Here is a 23784-nt window from a genome sequence, read left to right as displayed (position 1 = left end):
GCTGCTGTTCCATTGGCAGCGGCGGCGCCACACACACACACGCTCTGTTCCTCTCCTCCCCATCGATTTTCTCGTCCTTATTGAGGTAATAACAGTTTGTTGACGGGGCTCTCTTTTCAACTGCTCACCTCAATCATACCAGCCAAACACAGGGACGCCACGTAGAGAGACTAGCACACACACACACACATACACACACACAGATCTAAATGAAGACATGCCATAGACTTCTACTGTTTTTATATAAAGCTGATTTACAGACAAAATTATTTTTTGCTTATGAAGCTACTGTATGTGTTTACAATACAATGAATCTACTGTAAACAGATTTAAAAATCAAAGGTCTGGTTTCGCAGACAGGTCTTAGACTAAACCAGGACTAGGCCATGGTTCAATTAGGACATTTAAGTAATTTTTATTAACATGCCTTAGAAAAAAACATTACTGGTGTGCATCTTGAAACAAAACAAAGGCACTGATATATTTTAAGATCAGTCAGTGCAAGTTTCTTTCTGCTGAAACAGCTCAGAATTCCATTTTAGTCTGGGGTTAGGTTTAAGCCTTGCCTGTGAAACCGGGGGAAAATGTATGTAAGGTAGTTGTTAATTATAGGTTTTTCAAGCAAAATTCATACAGCAATGTGAAATGGCCACTTTTAATCACTTTTTGGAATGAGAAATAATTTTTCCCGCAGTTCATTTTTCAGTGTTTCTCCTATCTAAACCTCTCAGTTTAGTTTCCTATAGAGGCTGTAATGTTCCCAGTTCAAAGCCAGACACAGACAGACCTGAGAAGCTCAGAAGGACAGACGGTGTAGTAGCCCGTATGAAAGGATTAGAGAGGACAACAGAAGTGTGAATGCTTTACTGGACATTTATATTGACAATGAGACCTGACATGGACTTACACAACCTGGCCATTTTGGAGCCTTTATTAATCAGTTTTTAGTATTTGTTTTCTTAAAGAAGTTGCTCCAGTCCTGCATGACTTTATAGCTTCCGTCGACACAAAAACAGTTAAAGCATTTCAGTTTAATCATAAAAACACCAAAAGAAGACAAAAAGCATTATATAAAATACCCATAAGACTCATTCACTTTATTCAAAATGTTCTATTAAGTAGCTTTGTATTAGGAGAAGGAAAAAAAATCATTATTTATAATAAATTTAGAGAGAGGTCTTATATGATCTTCATGCTAGCACATGTTTTCAAAGGCCACAGTTTCATCCCAGTCCATTTCCTACTGTAAGCCTGTAACTATCTATATGACTTTAAACTGATTTATAAAATAACAGATTTTTTTTTTTTTTTTTTTAATGGAACCGTTTAGTTTGCATATATGTTTTTTGAGTTTCATATTTGCGTGTTACATCAGGTACATTTTTTATAGCTCATATTGTACTATACAGGAGAATATGGAGCTCGAGCAGGAAAAAATAACTATTAACTATTATAGGATAATGTTTAATATAAATAGCAATTTTAGGAAATATCAATTAAAAACCTTTCCGGGAAACCTAATTTACTGATATCATTGTATATGAAGCTTATGATGTCTTGCTGCATCAGAACTGATCTAATCAACACTGTGAACAAATGCAGAACAGTAAATCGCTTTATCAAGATGATGATCTAGACATGATATGTGAGGCACAGTCATATAATGTTAGGACAATCGTCAGTTTTTGAAGGTGTTGGGTGAGATATAGTTGACCAGTAAGGATACTTATGGATTTAACTTATAGTTATGTTTGATTATTAGTTTTGTCATGATTTCCATATTTTCTTTCATGTGGGTTTTATGATTTCTTAACCGAACTGATCACTGTTTGACTTTTATGGATGAGCCTTAGTACCTGGTCCAAATGTATAGGAAAACATATTACATATTTGTGATGTATAGAGCTCAGTGTTTCTGCTATACAGTATTCATCATCGACCTCTGCTCCTCATCTTTTCCGCTGAATTTGATTGATGTTTTGGCTGAACTCACACGTACTGGGAATTCACTGCCTCCAGGCCGCCCCACGTTCATTCAGGCCCTTTTGCTCGCCAGTATCCCTCTCGCGCTCCCCCACGCTGGGCTGCAGAGGGACTCTCCTCCGCCTCCTCACTCTCGCTGCAGGATCTATCGCTCTAACAGCTCCCCGTGACGATAATGAGAGGTTAACACAGTGCCAGCACGGCCATAATTGAGTGAATTTAGCACCTTGGACAGCGCACTAAAACTCCTCATTGCTTGCCTGACCCCCCGTCAAGTTTTGTTTGTGCGTTAGAGTCTTTGTGTGTGTGTGTGTGTGTGTGTGTGTGTGTGCGGTGTGACACACCCCAGGGCTGATTGGGAGGCAATATGTTCCAACACAGCGCTCACACACACATGCTAAGGGGTAAGATCCTGGTGAAGGTTGCATTCAGAGGGGGGAGCAATTTTCTGCCTGTCACTCGGTTAGCTGGAGCAGCGCCCTTCTGCATTAACTTCTCCCAAAGACCTCCCACTCGCCAACATACAGGACGGAGAAATAAAAGGAAAACACTTGAGGACCGTGTGAACGGTTCTGCAATTCAAACATCTAACAACAGTATACCATACGAAAAAAAATATGAGCATGAGCAGATTATGATACATGAGCAGAACAAATTTCTTTGTAAATTGTTTGTAAAACCATTAATTCATGTAACAATTTACATTTATATACAATATATTTACATTTATATAAATTAGCATAGGATTGATTCTATGCACAATTTAGATGTATGACTGATTAAGAAAGTTGTTGTGATTGATTTGTTTTGATAGAATTATTAATTTATATTTATAATTAATTTTGCAAAAATTATTATTATTTTTTTTTTACATGCAAATGATTTGCATCCACAGGAATGTAACTGTTTAGGATTAAAAGTTTTAACAATTCAACAACTTAGATAAGAAATGTTTTAACAAAATATTTACATATTACATATTAAATCCAATCACAATAATAAATGTGAACAATTAACATTAATATTTTGAGATACTGGATTTTTGGCTTTCATGAGCTGTAAGCTCTAATCATCAAAATTAAAACTAAAAACTTTTTAAATGTTTTACTTTACATGTAATGAATCTAAAATATATGAAAGTTTCACTTTTTGAAATAAGTTACCCAAAAACAATTTACTTTTTCATGATATTCTAATTTTTTTTAGATGCACCTGTATATCAGTGCAATTCAGAACAATTGAAGAAATGTTTAACCCTTGTGCATCAATAAAAAAAGTTACACGTTGTCCATAGTGGACAAAAATGTCCATGTCATAAAAATTGGAAGCTTGGGAGCAGAGACTTAAGTGGGGTCTCATTTTAAAGAAGACCCATGGCAGATTATTGTTGAAGTAAAAAAGTTTAAAAAGTGAAACAAACAAAAAAGTCATACAGGTTTAAGTTTATGAAAATAATTTTTGAACAATATTTTATATGTTATTTTATGAATATTTTATATAAAATCAAAGTCATAAATATAAACAAGTTGTGTTCCAAATTTGAGGTTGATATCTCAAAAAATGAGCTTTCAGTAAACTTTTGTTGGGGCGCAGTACCAAATTTTCCCCATTAGATGCCAGCAAAACTCTGCTGCTGCACACAGTGCTTGGATTTGTGATTTACAGTAGAGTTTCTCTCTCTCAATTTTTACAAGAACACACACATACACACACACATTTTTTTTATGACACACATACAAACCACACTCTGTCATCTATACCAACACACCCACACAATTATAGCTGCATTATTTATCTAATTGGCTCTATAATATGCAGAAGCAGAAAACAGGAATAAAGCAAGTATATGCTTTATATACCCTTTATAGACCTGAAAAAATGGCACCATCTGGTAAAAAAATTTATTTTGAAGCTTTGCTAACAGAATGAAAGCCTATTAACAAAAATGGCATAATTTTACAGTTAAACGGCACTGCGATTAAAAATAGCTGTTTTAATGGGTTTCAATGGGGACATTTTTGTCCTTAAGGTCCTGAGTGTGAGTATTTTTTGTACGGAGGGTAAAATTTATTTTTTTGAAGGAAATGAGGGTGAAATATTAAAATTCCAATAAAAATAAACACCTGAGCCAAAATTTATGCACAGGCACACTTATAACAAAAAACTAAACTGAAATGGACAAAAATGTCCATAAGGTCGCACAAGGGTTAAAATAGTATTATAGAGTCTTTGTTTGCTTCTGTTTCTTCTGAGGCCCAGTGTGTGAAAATATTTACTTATCATTTGAGATTTAAATTTTCACATGTGAAACCTTGGTAATGGGTTTCAAAATCACACAAAAGTAGCAATTTTGTGAAAATGTGAAATTTGTGTGCTTTTTCCATAAGGGTATTTTGACTTGTTATTGCATTTGATTGTATGAGAGATGTCGAATGACAAACCTACATGATGTGATCTGTATTGCATCATTAATTCATTGTTTGTGAAAATTTGTTCAAAACACAGGATGTCTTAACTTTTACTGGCCAAGACATGCACTTCTCCCATGCTTGCACATCCCATGCTAGTTTGATAATGTGGAGATATTGCACAAGCCACATAATCACATTATTAAAGCAACACAAAAGTCGCTAATGTTTTCCAGCCATTGCACTTAAACAGTCATGACACCCGTTGTCCTTCTTCCCCATCATGTGACTGCGCAGAAATGCTTATGTTAAAGTAATTATTTCTCATTAGCGGGAATGCATTGATTCCATCTCTGATGTACCGTCATCGCAAGAGCTCTTACGAGAGCTGGCTCTCCGCTGAGTTATTGCCCAGTACTGTGAAACCGAGTGACCTTCACTGCAAACATAGATTGCATTGTCCTTCCTCAACGCAAAGCAGATGTTTGTGAAATACTGCACTTTTTCATCCTGACAGACACAGAACAATTGAGCAAACATCAGCTCCATGTGTTCCACTTGGCTGTGATCGTCGATGTTATTAAACAGAAATTCAACCCTTTTTCATCTGTGAAAGAGAACAACATCACATTGTATAGTTACTAGTGACAAGTATGATGGATTGTAAATGTGTAAAGATTGAACTGAGGATGAAATTGGTTCTCAAACTTTTTTTTTATCATTAATATTTCCTTTGTTTGTTTTGTTGTGCATACAGGAAGTGATTTTGAAGAGAGCAGCAGATCTAGTGGAAGCACTTTATGGAATGCCTCATAATAACCAGGTGAGGAAGAAACTCCTTGATTATCATTGATAAATGACAGTCGCATAAATTCCCGTTAACACATGTTGACAATATATGGGTGTTTCTATCTGTATTTTTGGCCCTGAAAACTTAAAATGCAAATTTAAAGGTTGACATGTACTTGCAAAGTTACATATAGCCAGTACAATGTGTGTTGGGGAACATCAAAATAAAGTGTTAGCAGATGTTAAGCAGACAGTCTACAAATACTCTAATGACTGCTAGTGGACATTTAGTTGCCCAGTTGCTTATAGTAAACAGAATGTCTAAAAGCGACCATCAATATAAAGTGTTGCCAAAATCAGTCCAGGGACATAAAAATTGAAAGTGTTCAATTGTGAGAGATGATGGATCATTTTTCCTTAGGAAATCATTCTTAAGCGAGCAGCAGACATTGCTGAAGCCCTGTACAATGTGCCACGAAACCACAACCAGCTCACCGGCCTCACCAACAGCTCCGTCCATGCAAGCATGATGGGAGTGAACTCCTTCACTGGACAGCTCGCCGTTAACGTCTCAGAGTCGTCACAGGGTGGAAACCAGGGTGAAATGTTATTCTCTTGCTTTTTCCCTCTTCACAGACATACTAAAGAAAACTTGATGTGTAGGATGAAGGTTATCAAAGCTGAATTTGATAAAAGCCACGCTACTTTGATGTAAGGCTAAGTTGACGTTTTCTCTGTGTCTGGCTGCAGGTTTCAGTCGTAACACGAGTAGCGTATCACCACACGGATATGTGTCCAGTTCCACCCCTCAGCAGAGCAGTTACAGTACGGTATCCACCAGCATGAACGGCTACGGCAACAGCGGCATGACCAACCTGACCGGCTCCCCGAGCTTCCTGAACGGCTCTGCCGCCAACTCGCCCTACGCAAGTGAGTATTGAGATGTGATATTCTATTTGTGACCCTGGACCACAAAACCAGTCATAACGGGTCAATATTTTGAAATTCAGATTCATACATCAAAGCTATAATAAATAACAAAGCTATAATAAATAATCTTTCCATTGATATATGGTGTTGTTAGGATAGGACAATATTTGGCTGAGATACAACTACTTGAAAATCTGAGGGTGCAAAAACAATCAAAATATTGAGAAAATCGCCTATAAGTTGTCCAAATGAAGTTCTTAGCAATGCATATTACTGATCAAAAATTGAGTTTTGATATATTTACAGTAGGACATTTACAAAATATCTTCATGGAACATGATCTTTACTTAATATCCTAATGATTTTTGGCATTAAAAGAAAAATCGATCATTTTGACCCATACAGTGTATTATTGGCTATTGCTACAAATATACCCCAGCGACTTAAGACTGGTTTTGTGCTCCAGGGTCACATATATTCTTCCTTTCTTTCATAAAACACAAAAGTAGATGTTTAACAGAATGTCCAAGCTGCTCTTTTCCAATGAAAGCGAAATGATAAAAATTCACTTTAAAAGTAACACAAAATAAATATATAAATACATAAATTGATCATTTTGAAGTTATGAATAATGTTATTATTAATTGGAGTACGTTTTACAAGAAAATATTACTTTAGTCTTTCCACTTCAAAATTGCACATTTAATGTGGTACTTGCCATTTCTTTGTAATTATTTGTAAAAGTTACTAGAGTAAAAAATCTTTCAAGTAAATCATACATTCATTTTTTGTGTGTGTGTGTGTATAGTCTGCATGGTCCATTTATTATATTTCCAAGTTATCTGAAACCATATGACTGCTTTATGTCAGGAACAGATTGATATTTTTAACTTGAATAAAATCTTCCCTCTGCTGTTGCTTTTAAATCTGACTTTCACTTGAAGACGTGACAAAATGTGATGTCAAGACGTCAGACCTACTGTGACATGCTTTTGTGTGCAATGTTTAAATACGTGCAAGTGTAAATGAGCGATAAAATCCATTCAAAAGGCGTTTAAAATACAGTATTTTGGAAGTATTGTTTTATGGGGTGAAATTTGACAGTTGAAGTGTTTAATTCACATGCTCCAACAAGCCCTTGTATCCAAACAAACTTCTGTCTTTGATGCACAATCATTGCAGGAAGTCTGACAATATGGGCCTTTAGGTCTGATAGAATTCCCACGATGCTCTGCAGTCTATATTCAACAGCTCTTAAAAAGTTCTCTCTTCTGTTCGCCTGACAGTGCCACCTCACTCCAGCTGTTATTTATTGAACTAATACTTAATTGCTTGCTCTTTCCAATTAACCAGCCATGCAAAAGTGAGCCAGGAATATTCCAAGAGTGATGTGTTTGTTTGGTTAACTAAGACTTGAGCAGTGAGGGTGTGTGTTCGGGGGGGCAATCTGACATTAAATCTTAAAAATGCGAGACAAGCAACACGCAAAACTTTGACACAAACATCCCGTGCAAAGGAAAAGAAAGCAATCAGGAATTCTGCAATGCAACCCTGCCCACTCTATCCTCTGATGACTCTGGTCTTCTTTACAAAAACAGGCTCTTAAAGCCTCTATAAAATTTAAATTCCATTTTGGCCTGTGTAATAAACACTGTTAATTAAATCAATAAAGTAATTGAAGGGGCAACACTTCAATTTCACTGCTAACATCTAGCAATGTTAACAAGTATTATAAAAGGCCCACTGACACGTCCAATCAACCGCAGAGACCCCTGTTAAGCTTCCAGTTTTCATTCATTGATTAGTTAAGACTTGATAAATGGATTCTGCCTTTGTTATAAGGTTTCAGCTGAACTAATTTGATGACTTCAATTTTTAAATCATTGTTAAAAATTAAAACCAATACAGCAAAATTTTGAGCATGTCACAAGACATCAGCCTACAAATGGCTCACTTGTAGTTGTCACCTATATTTTAATTGGTATCATTTTTAGCATCAAAATTAGTGTTTAAGAAATAAACACACTAGTGAAAAATATATATACTAAAATATATTTGAAATACGTTCATTTCATTCTAAGTATACAACAAATATTTTTACCTATTTATTTACTTACTAAAAATCCCCTGCATTTACTTTAGGTATACTAAGCTGGTATACTTAAAGAACAACTCATTTTTTACTTTATGAGCTTGAATTGTGTGGAAGTAGTGCTGAAGTCCAACTAAAGATTTACTGATTTGATCGTGCTAGTGGAACTATTTCAAGTATGCTTCAGGTACACTTTAAATATCTTGCTTTTAAAGACTGATATTATTCAAAAATCAAACCATCCTCATCAATAGTGTAACACATTTTAGGCTTAATATTAAGAAATGTGCACAAGTAGTACTCCCAGTGGTGTAGTCTATGTGATACGTAACAACATTGTTGTGACAGAGCTTTCACATGTTCATTCATAAATTCATCCCGTCTGAGTTGCGATAGAAATCGGATGTGTTGGATGTATTGTCTCTTAAAGTGATTGCGCCTAATTTACTAGCTGCTGTCAGTGTCCTTAATGTTAATTCAAGCTCTTTACTGAATTACTTTGTAGTTTAACAAGAATTCATCTATATTTAATTAATACAGTGAAGACTATGCAATGCTATTTTACATTACATTATTTGGTTTCTGTACCAGGACACCTATAAACTTGAAAAAACTTAAACATTGTGTAAATAGCACAAATAAATATATAGAACAAGCATATCAATTGAACAAATTCAAACAGGGCCCACGGGTACAACCTGCACCCGGGCCCCGCAAACCCCAGCTACGGCCCTGGGGGCAGTGATAGATCAATCAACTGTCCCAAGCGTCTTTCACACACTCATTACCTGACCTGGTCACAATCAAATATGTGATCCTGGACCACAAAACCAATCAGGATCAATATTTTGAAATTGGGATTTATACATCACCTGAAAGCTGAATAAATAAGCTTTCTATTGACGTATGGTTTGTTAGGATAGAACGAGATACAACTATTAGAAAATCTGGAATCTGAAGGTGCAACAAAATCTAAATATTGAGAAAATCGCCTTTACAGTTGTGCAAATGAAGTTCTTAGCAATGCCTATAACTAATCAAAAATTAAGTTTTGACGTATTTACGGTATGAAATGTACAAAATATATTCATGGAACATGAGCTTTACTTAATATCCTAATGATTTTTGGCATTAAAGAAAAATCAATAATTTTGATCCTTACCATGTGTTATTTCCACAAATATACCCCTGCTACTTATGACTGGTTTTGTGGTCCAGAGTCACATATGTTAGCTTTACTTGGCAGCATAAAGGAAAGTATGCATTTATTTGTAAATATATATTTTTGAAAATTAAAGTAAATGAGGGGAGTTAAAAAAATTCTTATCCTGTGGCTCCCTCTGGACTGAATTGAGAGGGCATTTTCATTCAGCCAATGCAAGTCTATTTATACGAGTCTCATCAGTTAAAAAAGATATAGCAACAAACTACAGATCAGGTCCGAGGTCTCTGCCAAGTTTGGTGCTTGTAGCATTAAAGCCCTAGGAGGGGATACAGCACAGTTGAAAATTCTTAGTCTCAGAAGAAGAAGAAGTTTAAATCGTTTAACAGTATGTTGACTTTCTCAAGCCAATATAATTAGCTAATAACTTCAGTGACGTTAGTGTGGTGGTTCAATGAATGCAGGAGAACGGGAGAGATAACAGATTCTGTGTATGTGTGTGTCTGTGTACAGCAGTTAAACCGAATACAATCTTTATATCTCCTTGTTTCAGATGATGAGAGAGATGAGAACTCCTGGCCAGCCTTGTGGACTGAAGGTCAGGCTAGGGAATTTAAAAACAGGCACTCTTAAATGTGCATTGAAAATTGCCAGCTGATAAAACCTGTGCTCCAGGGACCATATTCAGGATAAATGTAGCTCTTAACTGGCTGAGTTAGATGATTAACGCTAAACGGTAGAAAATCAGTCCAGGATCCCCAGCTGTAAATATCATTGGCTGTTAAAGTCTTGTGTTGCTTATAATAAATTGACATGCTGATATCACATAAGCAGTCTTTCAGAATGCTGTCAGTTACATGTAGATGCATACTGTACACATTAGTGAGTGTGATGGTGCTTATGGGGTGGGTGAGAGAGGGAAAAATCACAGTATGCTCACTACAAAATACTAGACTACACCAATGAGTACTCCAAATAAAGTTGAATTATAATTTTTATATCAATAAGTCTTGAGCGATATTGAACTATACTTAGTATGAAATAAATGTATTTGAAATATATAACTTTTTTACTAGGGCAATTGTTCAAATGTATTCTTCTGTGATTGAGATTAATTGCAACTAATCTCTTTCCCACAAGACTTTTTGTTTCCTAATTTATCTCTTCCTTGCTTGTCTTTCTGCTGAATCCAAAATACATTTCTCAACCCCGCTCTCTGCATTCCTGCAGTCGTCCCCTCCAGCCCCACCATGGCCTCCTCCACCAGCCTGCCCTCAAACTGCAGCAGCTCCTCTGGAATCTTCTCCTTCTCTCCGGCAAACATGGTTTCAGCTGTGAAACAGAAGAGCGCATTCGCTCCTGTCGTTCGGCCCCAGTCCTCACCTCCACCTACATGCACTAGCACCAATGGGAACGGTCTCCAAGGTAACGCACAAGTCCTTCACTCTCAAATTCTGCCGGGGTGGGATTTTTATGATATCATCAAACTTTAAAAACTGAAAATACAGCATAATAAAATGGATGATCACTGACAACACTGTATAAAAGTGTACGAATTACTTCCAGAGGGTCGGCTTTTCAAAAGGAAAATCTATCATTTATTTAAATAGTTTAAAATTATTTAAAAAATAATTTATAAATATATTTAAAACACATTTATTTCATACAAATATGTCATATTTCATTACTGACACATCGCTCGAGACTTACTGATATTAAAATTTTAATTAAACTTTATTTGGAGTACTACTTGTGCACAATGTATTAAGCCTAAAATGTGTTTTAATGTAACTATTGAGGAGGATTGTATGATCTTTGAATAATAATATTGATCTTTAAATGCAAGATATTTAAAGTGTTATATAGTTCCACTTTAACATAATCAAATAAACTTCAGTTCAGTATATCTTCACTGAACTTTGCACAACTTCCGCACAATTAAAGTGCATTACATACAAAATGAGTTGATCCATTTTTAAGTAATTGCAGGTTATTTTTTATTAAGTTCATAACTATGTAAATATATTTGTAGTATACTTAGCATGAAATAAATGTCTTTCAAATGCATTTTAGCATATTTATGTTTCACTAAGGAAATATGACAGTAATGATGTTTCGTGATACTGAAGTGCAATACTGATTATAATAGAATGTCTTTAGTTGGAACACTAGCTGACAAAACTGGTTACAAAAACCATGTCTAAACATGTTAAGCGTAAAAGATTATTTATTTTGTGGTGAATACACTACCATTCAAACATTTTAAGACTGGTATTATTGTGTTTTTGTCTCCAATGCTCACCAAGACTGCATTTATTTGATAAAAATACAGTAAAATTGTGAAATATTATTACAATTTAAAATAATTATTTTATATTTGAAGTATATTTTTATTTATCTCTGTGATGGCAAATCTGAATTTTCAGCATCATTACTCTAGTCTTTAGTGTCACATGATCGATGAAACAGAATCTCTTCCGTGGCTCGGTACGCTTTGAATGAGTTTTTTTAGTCTCCTGCAAGAGACTGTACGACATTCACGTTACATGATTTGGCTGATTTTTACGCAGAGAGGGTGACAGCGCACCACATTAAAAGAAATGTTTTCATAACCGCTGTCCAAATTCAAAAACGAAACTAAAATTAAAACATCTTTGAGAGCAAGGGGGCCCCTGGTGTTTCGGGGCCCGACGCAGCTTGGGTAATCTGCGTATAGGGAGGATCGGCTCTGCCAGTGAGGATCTGTGACACAGTAAACTAGAGGCATGAATATCTAATCTTCCTTTTGACCATATACTCACCCATCATTCGATCTGATATTAACATCTCTCTCTCTTCTTTCCCTTTCCCTTCTTCTTCTCTCCACTGCCCTCAGATCAGTCTTTTGTCGACTCTAACAAGTACTCCACAGCCAGTGCGCTCCAGGGCCTGGCCTTCTCCTGAAGTATGTTACTCATCCATTACTCCTCCCACATCCATCCCACTGTTTCTATATCTGATCATTCATTTACCAACAAATAACAGTGCTCTAGCATAATAAAAAAGAACATGGTGAAGTGCATAGTCTGATGTTAAAATACTTACAATCCCAGCTCTGTTTGAGAAACCTGTTCGAAAACAGTCATTATTTTGCAATTCCATTTAAAATTATACACTTCACCTTTAAATATCCCATGTTTCCCATTTATCACACAGCATTTTTCTGTTTCAGTATATCATGCTATATACCTGCAGAACATGTTACATTGAAAATTATGTTACAGTGTGTCAGTTTTATGTGTGAGTGCATGCTTTCAAGGTTGTGTTTCACCTCCAGCGGTTTCTAGAGAATCCAAAACAGTTCACCTCTCTTCTTTTCTTGTTTCTCAGCAGTTGCTAAGCTCATGTTGAGTCAGATCTGCAGTGCTAAGCATTTTCCTCATGAGTAAAAAAAAAAACTTCATGTTGGCCTAACTAAAGAAAGAGAGTGAAGTTTCTGGCATGAATGATGTGATAGAAAGTCTCAGATTTCCTTGAATTAGTGGTGTACACCAGGGCAAGCATGACCTTACAAGCCCAGAAATGGTTTGCAAACAATTAGATGTTTAATCAAGCGCTTCAAGTGTCTCATTTTTGCCAATTTTGCATTGACGCTGAAAGAGATTAGGATTTATCCATCATCTGAAGGGGCCGCAGTTTGTTTCTCAGATGTGGAAACTGATTTCTGAGTTTAAAGAACTGCAAAAAATATGAAACGGTGTCCAATCTTGTAGCTGGTGCTTGCTTTGCTGTGCAACTCAAACTCTTAGACGTTAGCTTCATTCTCTCACACTTAATTTTTATGTGCAGCCAGGTCTGTTTCAATGATGGCATGTTTAATGGAGTAAAGTGAACTGACACTCTGTGTCTTTCTCTCTTCACAGTTATCCCTGGAATGATCGTTCCTCCAATGTAGGGTGTGCGTGCGTGCGTGTGTGCGTGTGTGTGTGTGTGTGTGTGTGTGTGCAGATGGAAAGATGAAACATGCTCTTTCATGCCACTGGTCTCACTGAGCGTGTGCAGAATACTCCGGAGCTGGACTGACCTCGCAGTCCTGTTCTGAAGGATGAAAAACTACAAACTCAGGCCCTTTTTAAACACAATCTGCTTTGAAACAAAAAGATATAGAGGAAGAACGATACAAGTAGAATATCGAACTGAACTGTTGTACCTCCCTGTTTTGATGTTGAAATTTGTACTCACCTTCTAGACACTTTTTAAAATAAGGGGCGATGGCACAAATGATGCTCACCCGCCCCGTCTACACTATAACATGAGAGGTATATTTATTTTAAAAACGTAGTCATTGATTTGCCATCATATTTGTGTGTTTCTGTGTGTACCACCCTTTTATGAAATGATGCCTGACACAATATTGCAGTGGTTTCTATTTATGATTTTAGATGAAGGATTGCAGGTGATTTTTGCGCAGTAATGTCCCACTGAATTTGTGAAATTGCATTTGAATTTGAAGAACTGAAGTCAAACAGTCTACAAAATGCCAGCAATGTAAACTCATATTAAAACTGTGGCTGTGAAAAATTAATTTATGCCTTTTTTTTACCATGGTTTAAAAAAACAATTCAGAGCTGAGAAACTCCTTTGCATTGTCACTGTCTTGATTTTCACATTCATATTCCATTTGTTGGTATTATGCTGCCTTCAAGTCCTTCTGGGAAGTTTAGATTCAAAAAAAATTTTTAAGAGACTTTGGTTGGGGAAAATGGGCATGTTTAGCAATTTCATATTTCTCTCTCTTAAGCTTTTAAGCTTTTTAGCACCATTGCAACAAAACTAAAGAAATAGTTTTCCCAAAAATGAAAAATCATCATTTACTCACTCTCAAGTTGTTCCAAACCTGTTTGGTTTCCCACATTCTTTAAAATATCTTTTGTGTTCAACAGAAAAATAAAATGAATAAATGATGACCGAATTTTCATTTTTGGGTGAACTATCACTTTAAAGGCAAAGGATGCGTGTAAAGTGTGTACCTGATGCTTTATGCATTTTTTAATAGTTATTCCTTCAAAGACTGATAGTTTTGTTGCATAAAAGTAGTGTTTTTGGTTTAGCTTTATTGCTATTCTTGATCCATAGCATACAAACTGCATATTAACAGTCAATTTTCAAAGTTATTAAGATCAGTTTGTTTCCTCAATGATTTGAATTAGCACAGCACTAACTCAGAAAGACTTAAATAAAAGATACTAAAGTTTCTCACTGGAGATATTGCGTTGGTAAATCCGCCATGACTTGAAGGCAACATTTGACATTTCATGCTCACCCAGTCGTATCATGTAATGCCAAAATGTATAGACCAAACACTTACCCATAGTAACACAAAAGTGTCAAGCACTCATTATATGCAGAGACAAGGCCGTCAAAAAGCCCAAAAAGCAATTGCTGCCATCTTTTTATAACTACTCTCTATTTAGGATTTGCAGTGTCAAAAACAAAACCGCAAATTATTAGTTTCATGCCATTTTAATGACCTTTTTCCTTTGAATTTGTTTGTGTTGTAAAAAAAAAAAAAAACTGTGATAACTTTTTTTATACTTTAAGTCGCAATGGACTTCCTCCAGTAGATAATGTTCAGACTGAACCGACTGAAAGGTCGAGGAGGAAGACTATTAAGTATCGGAGATGCTTTGCTTTTCTTGTAGTTCAGTGGTTCTCAACTGTTTTTACCTTTGAGTTTGCCCAACACAGCCCTGAAATTATCATGCAAATTTAAAATCAACACTGAAATGCATTCAAATCACTATGCACATTATATGATTCATAGCATTTTTTTTATTTTGATTTACCAATTTTTTCCCCCAACTGTCCGTGACCCTATCAGATTAGACCTGTTGCCCAGTTTTAGGCCCCGTCCCACCAGTTGAGAACTACCGATGTAGATCAGTCTGAGTGTATGTTCAGGAGATGAAGGGTTTGGATGTTACGGCATAGTCAGCACTGTGAAATCTCTGTACCCTTCTCACGAATGATCCGAGATCTAGATGAAGCATTTACATTGGATTCTGGCGTGTATGCTTTGTACAGACTGATAAATATGCTTGATTTTTTAATTCTCTTTTATTTTGCCAAAATCATTGTTTTAAATATATTTATACATCAGAATGGAGTCATAAGGCAGCTTTAACCTAGACAACCTAGTGTCACTGATATAATGTTTACGACATGCTTAGCAGATCTCATTGACTTTAGCTCTGAGATTTTGATGATCACGAAGGGATATATGTTGGATATCCATATGAATATTGTATGTGTGTATCGCTTGAAATTGTACATGCTTCAAGCTGTCTTCATGTTTGCGTGTTTTCGCTCTTTATTTGGCGATGATCTGTTTTTATTTTGTCATCTGCCAAGTTGTGTCCGTAAATGTGATTTTGGAATTTTATTTGTATAGTAATTTTTGTATGTCGAAGAACAACTTTTTATTTTTGGGGCCGTTCGCACAGAGCGATTGGATTTTTTTTCTCTCTTTGAAAATGTTATACCATTTTGTTACATTGTTTTTGTTTCAGATGGCAAGATTTGTTAAATAGTTTGTATTTTAATGCAATGAAGTTTGAGAGTATATTCACCATGTAAACAATATAATCTTTAAATTTTGCTTCTCTGGAACTTGCAGAGAAAGGGATAGTTATTGTTTTCATGCTCAGCAAATATGCAGTAATATCTCCCTGTTTTTGAATATTTTCTCTCCGGAATTAGCTTTTTTAAAGGGAAAATAATACACTTTTTTTCCCTTTATTTCCTTTGTGAATAATTCCATTTTTTTTTTTTGTGGAAGTGTACCAACAATCAAATGTCTTAATGCAGATTTCTCTTTTTTACATTATTTATTTATTTTTAAAAAAATATTTAGATAGTTTGGTTAGATAAAAATATAAATTAACAAGTTAAACTATGGAGTAACAGCACAAGAGTCTATACAGTTATTCTCTCGTTCATTTCATTCCATGATATTCCTCTCCACTGTCATGTCTTAATGAGTTTCATCACATCACAAAACTTTCTGTGTTTCTTGAACATCTAAGCCGGTTTATGTGGCTCATTTCATTCTGAATCATGGCTTTTCCCATTATTTAAATGGGCATCAATTGCAAAGTAATCATTTGATGGCTACTTGATTTATTGATTAATATGTCACGCATCCAAATTGACAAGTCATCTGCTACTATTGTTCCTGTTGATTACATACTTGTTGTAGACTGGACTTTCAGTGGGCAGTTATTACTGGTGAAAAATATAAAAAGAAACTACTGTAAAGATGATCATTTTTTAAATTACCTTTGAACTGTAAAATAACTTTTTGACTTTCACAATATTTAATTAAAGTTTCCTCTTGTCTGTGACTCTTCATTCTTTGTGGGTTTTTTGTTGTTAATTAAAAAAAAATGTTTAATTGATTTTGAAATGTGAGCAATAAATCTATATAGGATGGTGCTGTTTAAGTTGTAGTTGTTGTGCATGGGAAATTAAAATGTACAGCATTTACGACATTGTAATAAAGCAATGAATTATCTATGTATAAAGAAATGACGCGATGTCATAGTGCAGGCGTTCACATGATCACACACAAGCCTGTCATCTGCAATAAGAGTTATATTCACATCAATTTATATTCACATCAGAAATTAAGTGCACCTTATTAGTAATATGGACCCATTTTAATGACTCTGGTTCATTAATATATTACATACTTCTGGCATAGGAAATATGCCCACTGATGGCTCTGGTCTTTATTTAATTAAAATGCATTTGGCACTTAATTGATTCATCATTTACATTTACAGTCATCAGCAGATATACTCGCATATGTAAAATGAACTGATTTGAATGGCTTGAAAAATGTCTGTCCACTGACCTCAGTACAGAAGGTTGAGTTCTGCAGGAATTCAATGGCTGTGTCGGTTTTACATTTTCTGCCAATTATCTCGCATAGTCTTTTCTTTTTACTTGAGCTGATTGTCTGGGACATTTTAACTTCTATGTTGAAATGTATGTGTCCACAACTTTGTCCTGTAAAAGAAAATAATGTAACTAGTTTTACATTTTCTAAGAAGTGCTCATGTAAACTGTAAGTAAGACTCACTGCTATGCTCCCGGGTAGTTGCTAGGTGGGTTCCAGGGTGTTCTGTATTTTAGATGTATTCTAGTTATTACGTTTTACCCTGTTTATCAAGTGTGATCACTTAGAAAAGTAATAGCACATCTTTCCAAAAACAAATCACATGCGTTGAGGTATCATTTAATAATATAAAAATAAAATAAATAAATGTGTGGTATTTTATAATTGTTTGTCTTAAACATTCACTGGATGAATCACTGACTCAAACTATAGGCGTCAATCCTGTCGGTGCTCGGGGACTCAAGCATCCATGGAAGATGTGATTTTTTTTTACTTTAACCAATCAGAAAATCGACTGAGACAGGTCATAATACACACAAATGCATCTTCAAAGTGGCCAGTTAATCATGTTTCGTTCATTCTGTTCCCCAATCAGCCAATAATCTAAAAAAAATACAAGCGTATGAATAAAATGTAAACTCATCACATGAGCCAAAATTTTATTCACAATAGATAACATAACAAATGTATGTTTAAACTGAATATTTTAAAATTTTATGCATTTTTATTTCAAATTTGATGCCTGCTACAGGTCTCAAAATAGTTGGGACGAGGGTGTTTACCATGGTGTAGCATCTCCTCTTCTTTTCAAAATAGTTTGAAGACGTCTGGGCATCGAGGTTATGAATTTCTGGAGTTTTGGTGTTGGAATTTGGTCCCATTCTTGTCTGATATAGGTTTCCAGCTGCTGAAGAGATCGAGGTTGTCTTTGACGTTTTTTCTGTTTAATGATGCACCAAATGTTCTCTATAGGTGAAATATATAGTATGTGGTTTTGCATTGACCTGCTGAAATACACAAGGTCTTTCCTGAAAGAGACGTCGTCTGGAGGGGAGCATATGTTGCTCTAAAACCTGTATATACCTTTCCTTTTCATAGTGCCTTCCAAAACATGCAAGCTGCCCATGCCGTATGCACTTATGCACCCCCATACCATCAGAGATGCTGGCTTTTGTACTGAACACTGATCACACGCTGGAAGGTCTCCCTCCTCTTTAGCCCGCAGGACACGGTGTCCGTGATTTCCAACAAGAATGTCAAATTTGGACTCATCTGACCATAGAACACTTTTCCACTTTGAAACAGCCTTCGCCCAAAGGACACGACGGCGCTTCTGGACCATGTTCACATATGGCTTCCTTTTTGCATGATAGAGCTTTAGTTGGCATCTGCAGATGGCACAGCGTATTGTGTTTACCGACAGTGGTTTCTGGAAGTATTCCTGGGCCCATTTAGTAATGTCAATGACAGAATCAAGTGATGCAGTGTCGTTTGAGGGCCCAAAAAAGGTCTTCGGCCTTGTCCCTTATGCACAGAGATTTTTCCAGTTTCTCTGAATCTTTTGATGAAGTTATGCCCTGTAGGTGATGAGATTTGCAAAGGCTTTGTAATTTGACACTGAGGAACATTGTTTTTAAAGTATTCCACAATCCTTTTATGCACTCTTTCACATATTGGAGAGCCTCTGCCCATCTTTACTTCTGAGAGACTCTGCCTCTCTAAGACATCCCTTTTATAGCTAATCATGCTCCAGACCTGATGTCAATTAACTTAATTAGTTGCTAGATTTTCTCCCAGCTGAATCTTTTCAAAATTTCTTGCTTTTTCAGCCCTTTGTTGCCACAGTTAATTTAGTGAATAAAAGTGTATAATTTATCTGTTTAAACATTTGTTATGTTCTCTATGTTCTATTGTGAATAAAATGTTGGCTAATGTGATTTGAAAGTATTTGTATCCATGCAACTAAATTTAACATTAATCTAACTTAATGTAACTTAACTTTGACTAGGATTACTTACTTTGGATCTTCCTTGCTCCATTTTAGTTCCAGTGTTGTGTGCATATTTTTGTACAGAAACATTCATTTTCATGCACTCACACACTACACTTGATCTTCTTATTGTTACCTTCAAGTGCACTGTGGGCGCACGTTCATACACAAACACACACATACACACACACACACACACACACACACACAGACAGAGCTGGGAGGTGTGTGTGACAATGATGGGAACACAGGGGGTTAAGTGACAGTGCTTTAGGCTTCCATTAGCTAATGGATCAGTAGTATATCTTGCCACTTCCCTCCTGCCTTTAACCCCTGTGCGCCGCCCCCATCTCCCCGTATGTCTGTCTGTCATACCTACCCACTCCTCTAATGCAGCCACTGAACAGATTGATGAATAATAGAAGACATAATTTAACAATCAGGGATGGAGAGCTATTTATCCTAACTGACAGCGGGGTTGTTAAAATCATCGTAGAACCAAGCAAGGTTTGGGATGTTCATAGGGTTAATGATGAGTGGGAGGGGACAGCTGATTCTGGGTCAGTTTTACTCTGTATGTAGAGACTAAGGTTAGTATGGCTGACGGAATGAATTCAACAATCATTCCAAGATTCCAAAAAGAAAAAAAGAAAAAGAAAAACATCTGGATTGAAATGGAGAAATCATAATTTCAAATAATCCAATTTATTTTGACGATAAACATTAAAAATTAAATTAAGCAGCATTTAATTTATTTTATTAAAAATTATTATTATTATTATTTTTTTTTTTATTATTGAAGCTCTTAATACATATACATACAGTATACATATACATATGTAAGATCGGGTGACATATCATCAAATAAATAAATAAATGTAAATTAAATTTAAATACATAAATATTCATATGATACCCCTGATTGTTAGCATTAAAGTACATTTTAGTTTTTCTTTTTTTTTTTTCAGAATTGAATAAAGCCATGGTCATGATGAAAATACTTATTACTATTTATAACGGTAAATAAACAAGTTACACTTTATTTTATGTTGTCCTTGTTACAGTGTGATTGTATATTTAAGTATACCAAGTAATATTACTTATATATACTTACATATTACTTACATATACTTACATAACTTATACTTAGTATAGGGTTAGGATTACCGTTTGGTTTAGGATCAGTTGCATGTAATTATGCATAATTAACACATTTATGTTATACACTCACCTAAAGGATTATTAGGAACACCTGTTCAATTTCTCATTAATGCAATTATCTAATCAACCAATCACATGGCAGTTGCTTCAATGCATTTAGGGGTGTGGTCCTGGTCAAGACAATCTCCTGAACTCCAAACTGAATGTCAGAATGGGAAAGAAAGGTGATTTAAGCAATTTTGAGCGTGGCATGGTTGTTGGTGCCAGACGGGCCGGTCTGAGTATTTCACAATCTGCTCAGTTACTGGGATTTTCACGCACAACCATTTCTAGGGTTTACAAAGAATGGTGTGAAAAGGGAAAAACATCCAGTATGCGGCAGTCCTGTCGGCGAAAATGCCTTGTTGATGCTAGAGGTCAGAGGAGAATGGGCCGACTGATTCAAGCTGATAGAAGAGCAACTTTGACTGAAATAGCCACTCGTTACAGCCGAGGTATGCAGCAAAGCATTTGTGAAGCCACAACACGCACAACCTTGAGGCGGATGGGCTACAACAGCAGAAGACCCCACCGGGTACCACTCATCTCCACTACAAATAGGAAAAAGAGGCTACAATTTGCATCGTATTGAGTACAAAAGCAATACATTAAAAAAACGGTATATCTTATTGTTTAAAAATAAAAGAATAAAAACAAGATGTGTGTGCAGATATTCAGCAAACCGTGTCTGAGATGACACAAGTACCTTCTGTTAACAGAATGTCTCAACTGGACCTTTCTGTCTTTGAATTGCAGTGAACTGACTGACTCTGCAGTGAAAACGGGCATTTATAAAAGTCTTATTTCTGCTGGACACACACTTTGCTAGAGCTCTGAGCTTGCACATCAAATGTTTAGTCATGGAGGAGGAAAGGGCAAAGTTATAAATCAAGTTTCCCCAAAGATATCTGCCCTTTTTTGCAGATGTACATATGTCTGTCAACGCTTTCTATTCATGTAGTTTTAGATTATCCTGTTTATTCCTCCTGTAAGACAATGCTCATCTATGGCCCAATTATCAATATTTTACAATTAAACAGCACAAAGTTAGGCCCTGATGATGTCATGGGAGCCGGTGGCCCCTGCACACTAAATAATCGAGATAATTACAATCTATGATGTCACCTTAAGTCCCTTAAATATTTGACAAGGCATGTCCTATGGGTCACACGGGCCTGCCTGAGACTTTAGAGCCATTATAAAACCTGCATTAAGAGCCTGGGGACCCCTATAGTACAGAACAATAAATCTATTGGCTCTCCACATTCTTTTGTCCTTTTGGAATGAAGGTACAGAATACACTGTAGGTAGAGTGCATTTTCCATTAACTGGGTGTCCTGTTAAGGCTGGGACACACCAAGCCAATGGTCAAGGTAGTTTTTTTTTGTTTGTTTTTGTTCCTCGGTATGTTATGTAATGAAAGCAAAAGGGATGAAAGCAAGTAAGTCAAGATGGCACAGACACAAGGCTGTTCTAATGTTACATTACCTTACCAGAGCATTTCAATAAGCAAATATTTTCATTAAAACTTGAGCCACTTAAAATGAAGAAAGTTATTAGAATGGTAAGCAAGCTCTGTTTTGTTATGTTTCATATATATCTACATATATCTCACATATTGTTTCAGTTTCTCCTTTTGAATGATGAGTATAGACTATTGATATCTGCAGATATAGACAGTCAACTCCGCAGTCAGTTTTCCCTTGTGATCTTACTCTTGAATTCTTTTGAGAATTTGAGCTCTGTCCTGTTTTGTGTTCTAATGAATTTTCCCAGTCCTCACCTCTCATCTATAAATCTGTTCTGTGTCCTTTCTCTCCAGTGGGTCAAAGACTATGGTTGCCCAACGCTGACCATCCGCCAGTATAAAGAATGCCAACATAGCTCTCCTAGAGGCAAAATACCACACTTTCACAATATTTGGAAATTCTCAATGAGCTCAAGCCAACAGTAACATGAGCTGGGGTTTTTGGCTTGTAAATGTTGGTAAGTTGAGTAAGCTGACGGTTGTGCAAGATATAATGCTGATTCAAAGCATGATTCTGAAAACACAAAGATGTAAGGCCTTTCACTCCATTCTTTTCTCACTTTTTAACATTCATGTTATCTTGTACAGACAATACATGCAGTTGACCAACACAATTCACTGAGGATTTATAGTTGTGCAGATGTTTACAGTCCAGGAGCTCTGTATTAGTAATACATTTGAGTCTGTTTCAAAAATGTCTGAGGTCAAATTCATAATGACTTCAATATGAGGTTCTGGCATTAACCAAGTGTTGAGAGGTGCTGTGTTTATTGACTTTCTTAAATAACGTGTTCCAAATCAGTGAACTTGTAACTATATTTGCAATATTAATCATTACAGACTTTTGACTAATGCAATTCTGTCGGATAAAAAGCAGACAAACAATGGGATATTATTTTAAAGAGTATTAATTGTTCTCTTTTCAAAGGAATAGTTCAATCAGTTCACTCTAATGTTGTTCTAAACCAATATAATTTTCTTTCTTCGTACATGGGAGATATTTCGCAGAATGTCAAAGCTGCTATTTTCCATACCATACCATGAAGGTTAATATTAAAAAAGGACAAAAGCAACCCATCTGCAATATTCCAAGTCTTCAGAAGTCGTATCACAGATTTGTACTGAAATTGTTTACCCAAAAGGGAAAACTGTCCAAATAGCATCTTTATTTATTCACTATTTGTTTTCCATAGAAAACAAACTAGATATTTTTTGAAGAATCCTTGTGCAGCTGACATACCATACAGATAAATACCAGCATATGGGTTTGGAGCAACATTAGGGTCATTAAATAATAACAGAATTTAAGTTTATTCCACCGTAGCTCTGAAATCTCGTTTACACATGCGCATATTCCAACGTGGCAAACTTGGTTACATCATTACGACCCCCCTTAATGTTGTGCGATGTCACGGTTAAGAAAGCAAGGTGGTTCTTGCAATTCATCATGTGTCACTCACTCTCTCTCTCTCTTTCTGAGAGGGGTCTGGGATCAGCATAGAAATTTCATGAGCCATTCATCATAATGAAAACACTTAAAACACATGCGAGGCCCTCTCCCATAATCATTCAGCATTCTTTTGGCAGCCCCCCAGCTTTAGCCCTGTAACATCTGGCTCAATGAGGGGTGCACAGATCTGACTGAGACTGAGACCCATCTTCACCCAGACCTTTGTCATTCATTCATTCATTCATTCATTTGCATTTTGGTTTTTGTTAACTATCACCGAAAAAATTTTATAAAAATAAAATAATATATATAT

The 23784-nt window shown here is 35.9% G+C and overlaps 1 protein-coding gene across 3 annotated transcripts in view; it reads left to right on the top strand.

Annotated features, from left to right (window-relative positions):
• Positions 1-14902, top strand: part of LOC306856158 (transcription factor COE1-A-like) — a gene marked incomplete at its 5' end in the record, with an annotated part of 126601 nt that extends 111699 nt beyond the window's left edge. For 2 of the 3 annotated variants that reach the window (XM_079395209.1, XM_079395208.1), the window contains 5 exons: positions 5149-5214; positions 5602-5779; positions 5931-6110; positions 10595-10789; positions 13267-14902. In XM_079395209.1, coding sequence (XP_079251335.1) covers positions 5149-5214; positions 5602-5779; positions 5931-6110; positions 10595-10789; positions 13267-13298 — 651 coding nt within the window. In that variant the 3' untranslated portion in view covers positions 13299-14902. Of the gene's footprint in view, positions 1-5148; positions 5215-5601; positions 5780-5930; positions 6111-10594; positions 10790-12239; positions 12309-13266 lie in introns of all 3 variants that reach the window. The other variant, XM_079395207.1, reaches the window with a different exon arrangement.
• Positions 14903-23784: the final 8882 nt, after the last annotated feature.

This window comes from Barbus barbus (assembly GCF_936440315.1).
Source record: "Barbus barbus genome assembly, chromosome: 36".
Taxonomy (NCBI): domain Eukaryota; kingdom Metazoa; phylum Chordata; class Actinopteri; order Cypriniformes; family Cyprinidae; genus Barbus; species Barbus barbus.
The sequence above is the reverse complement of the archived record's forward strand: the minus strand, read 5'-3'. Positions and strand labels throughout refer to the sequence as shown.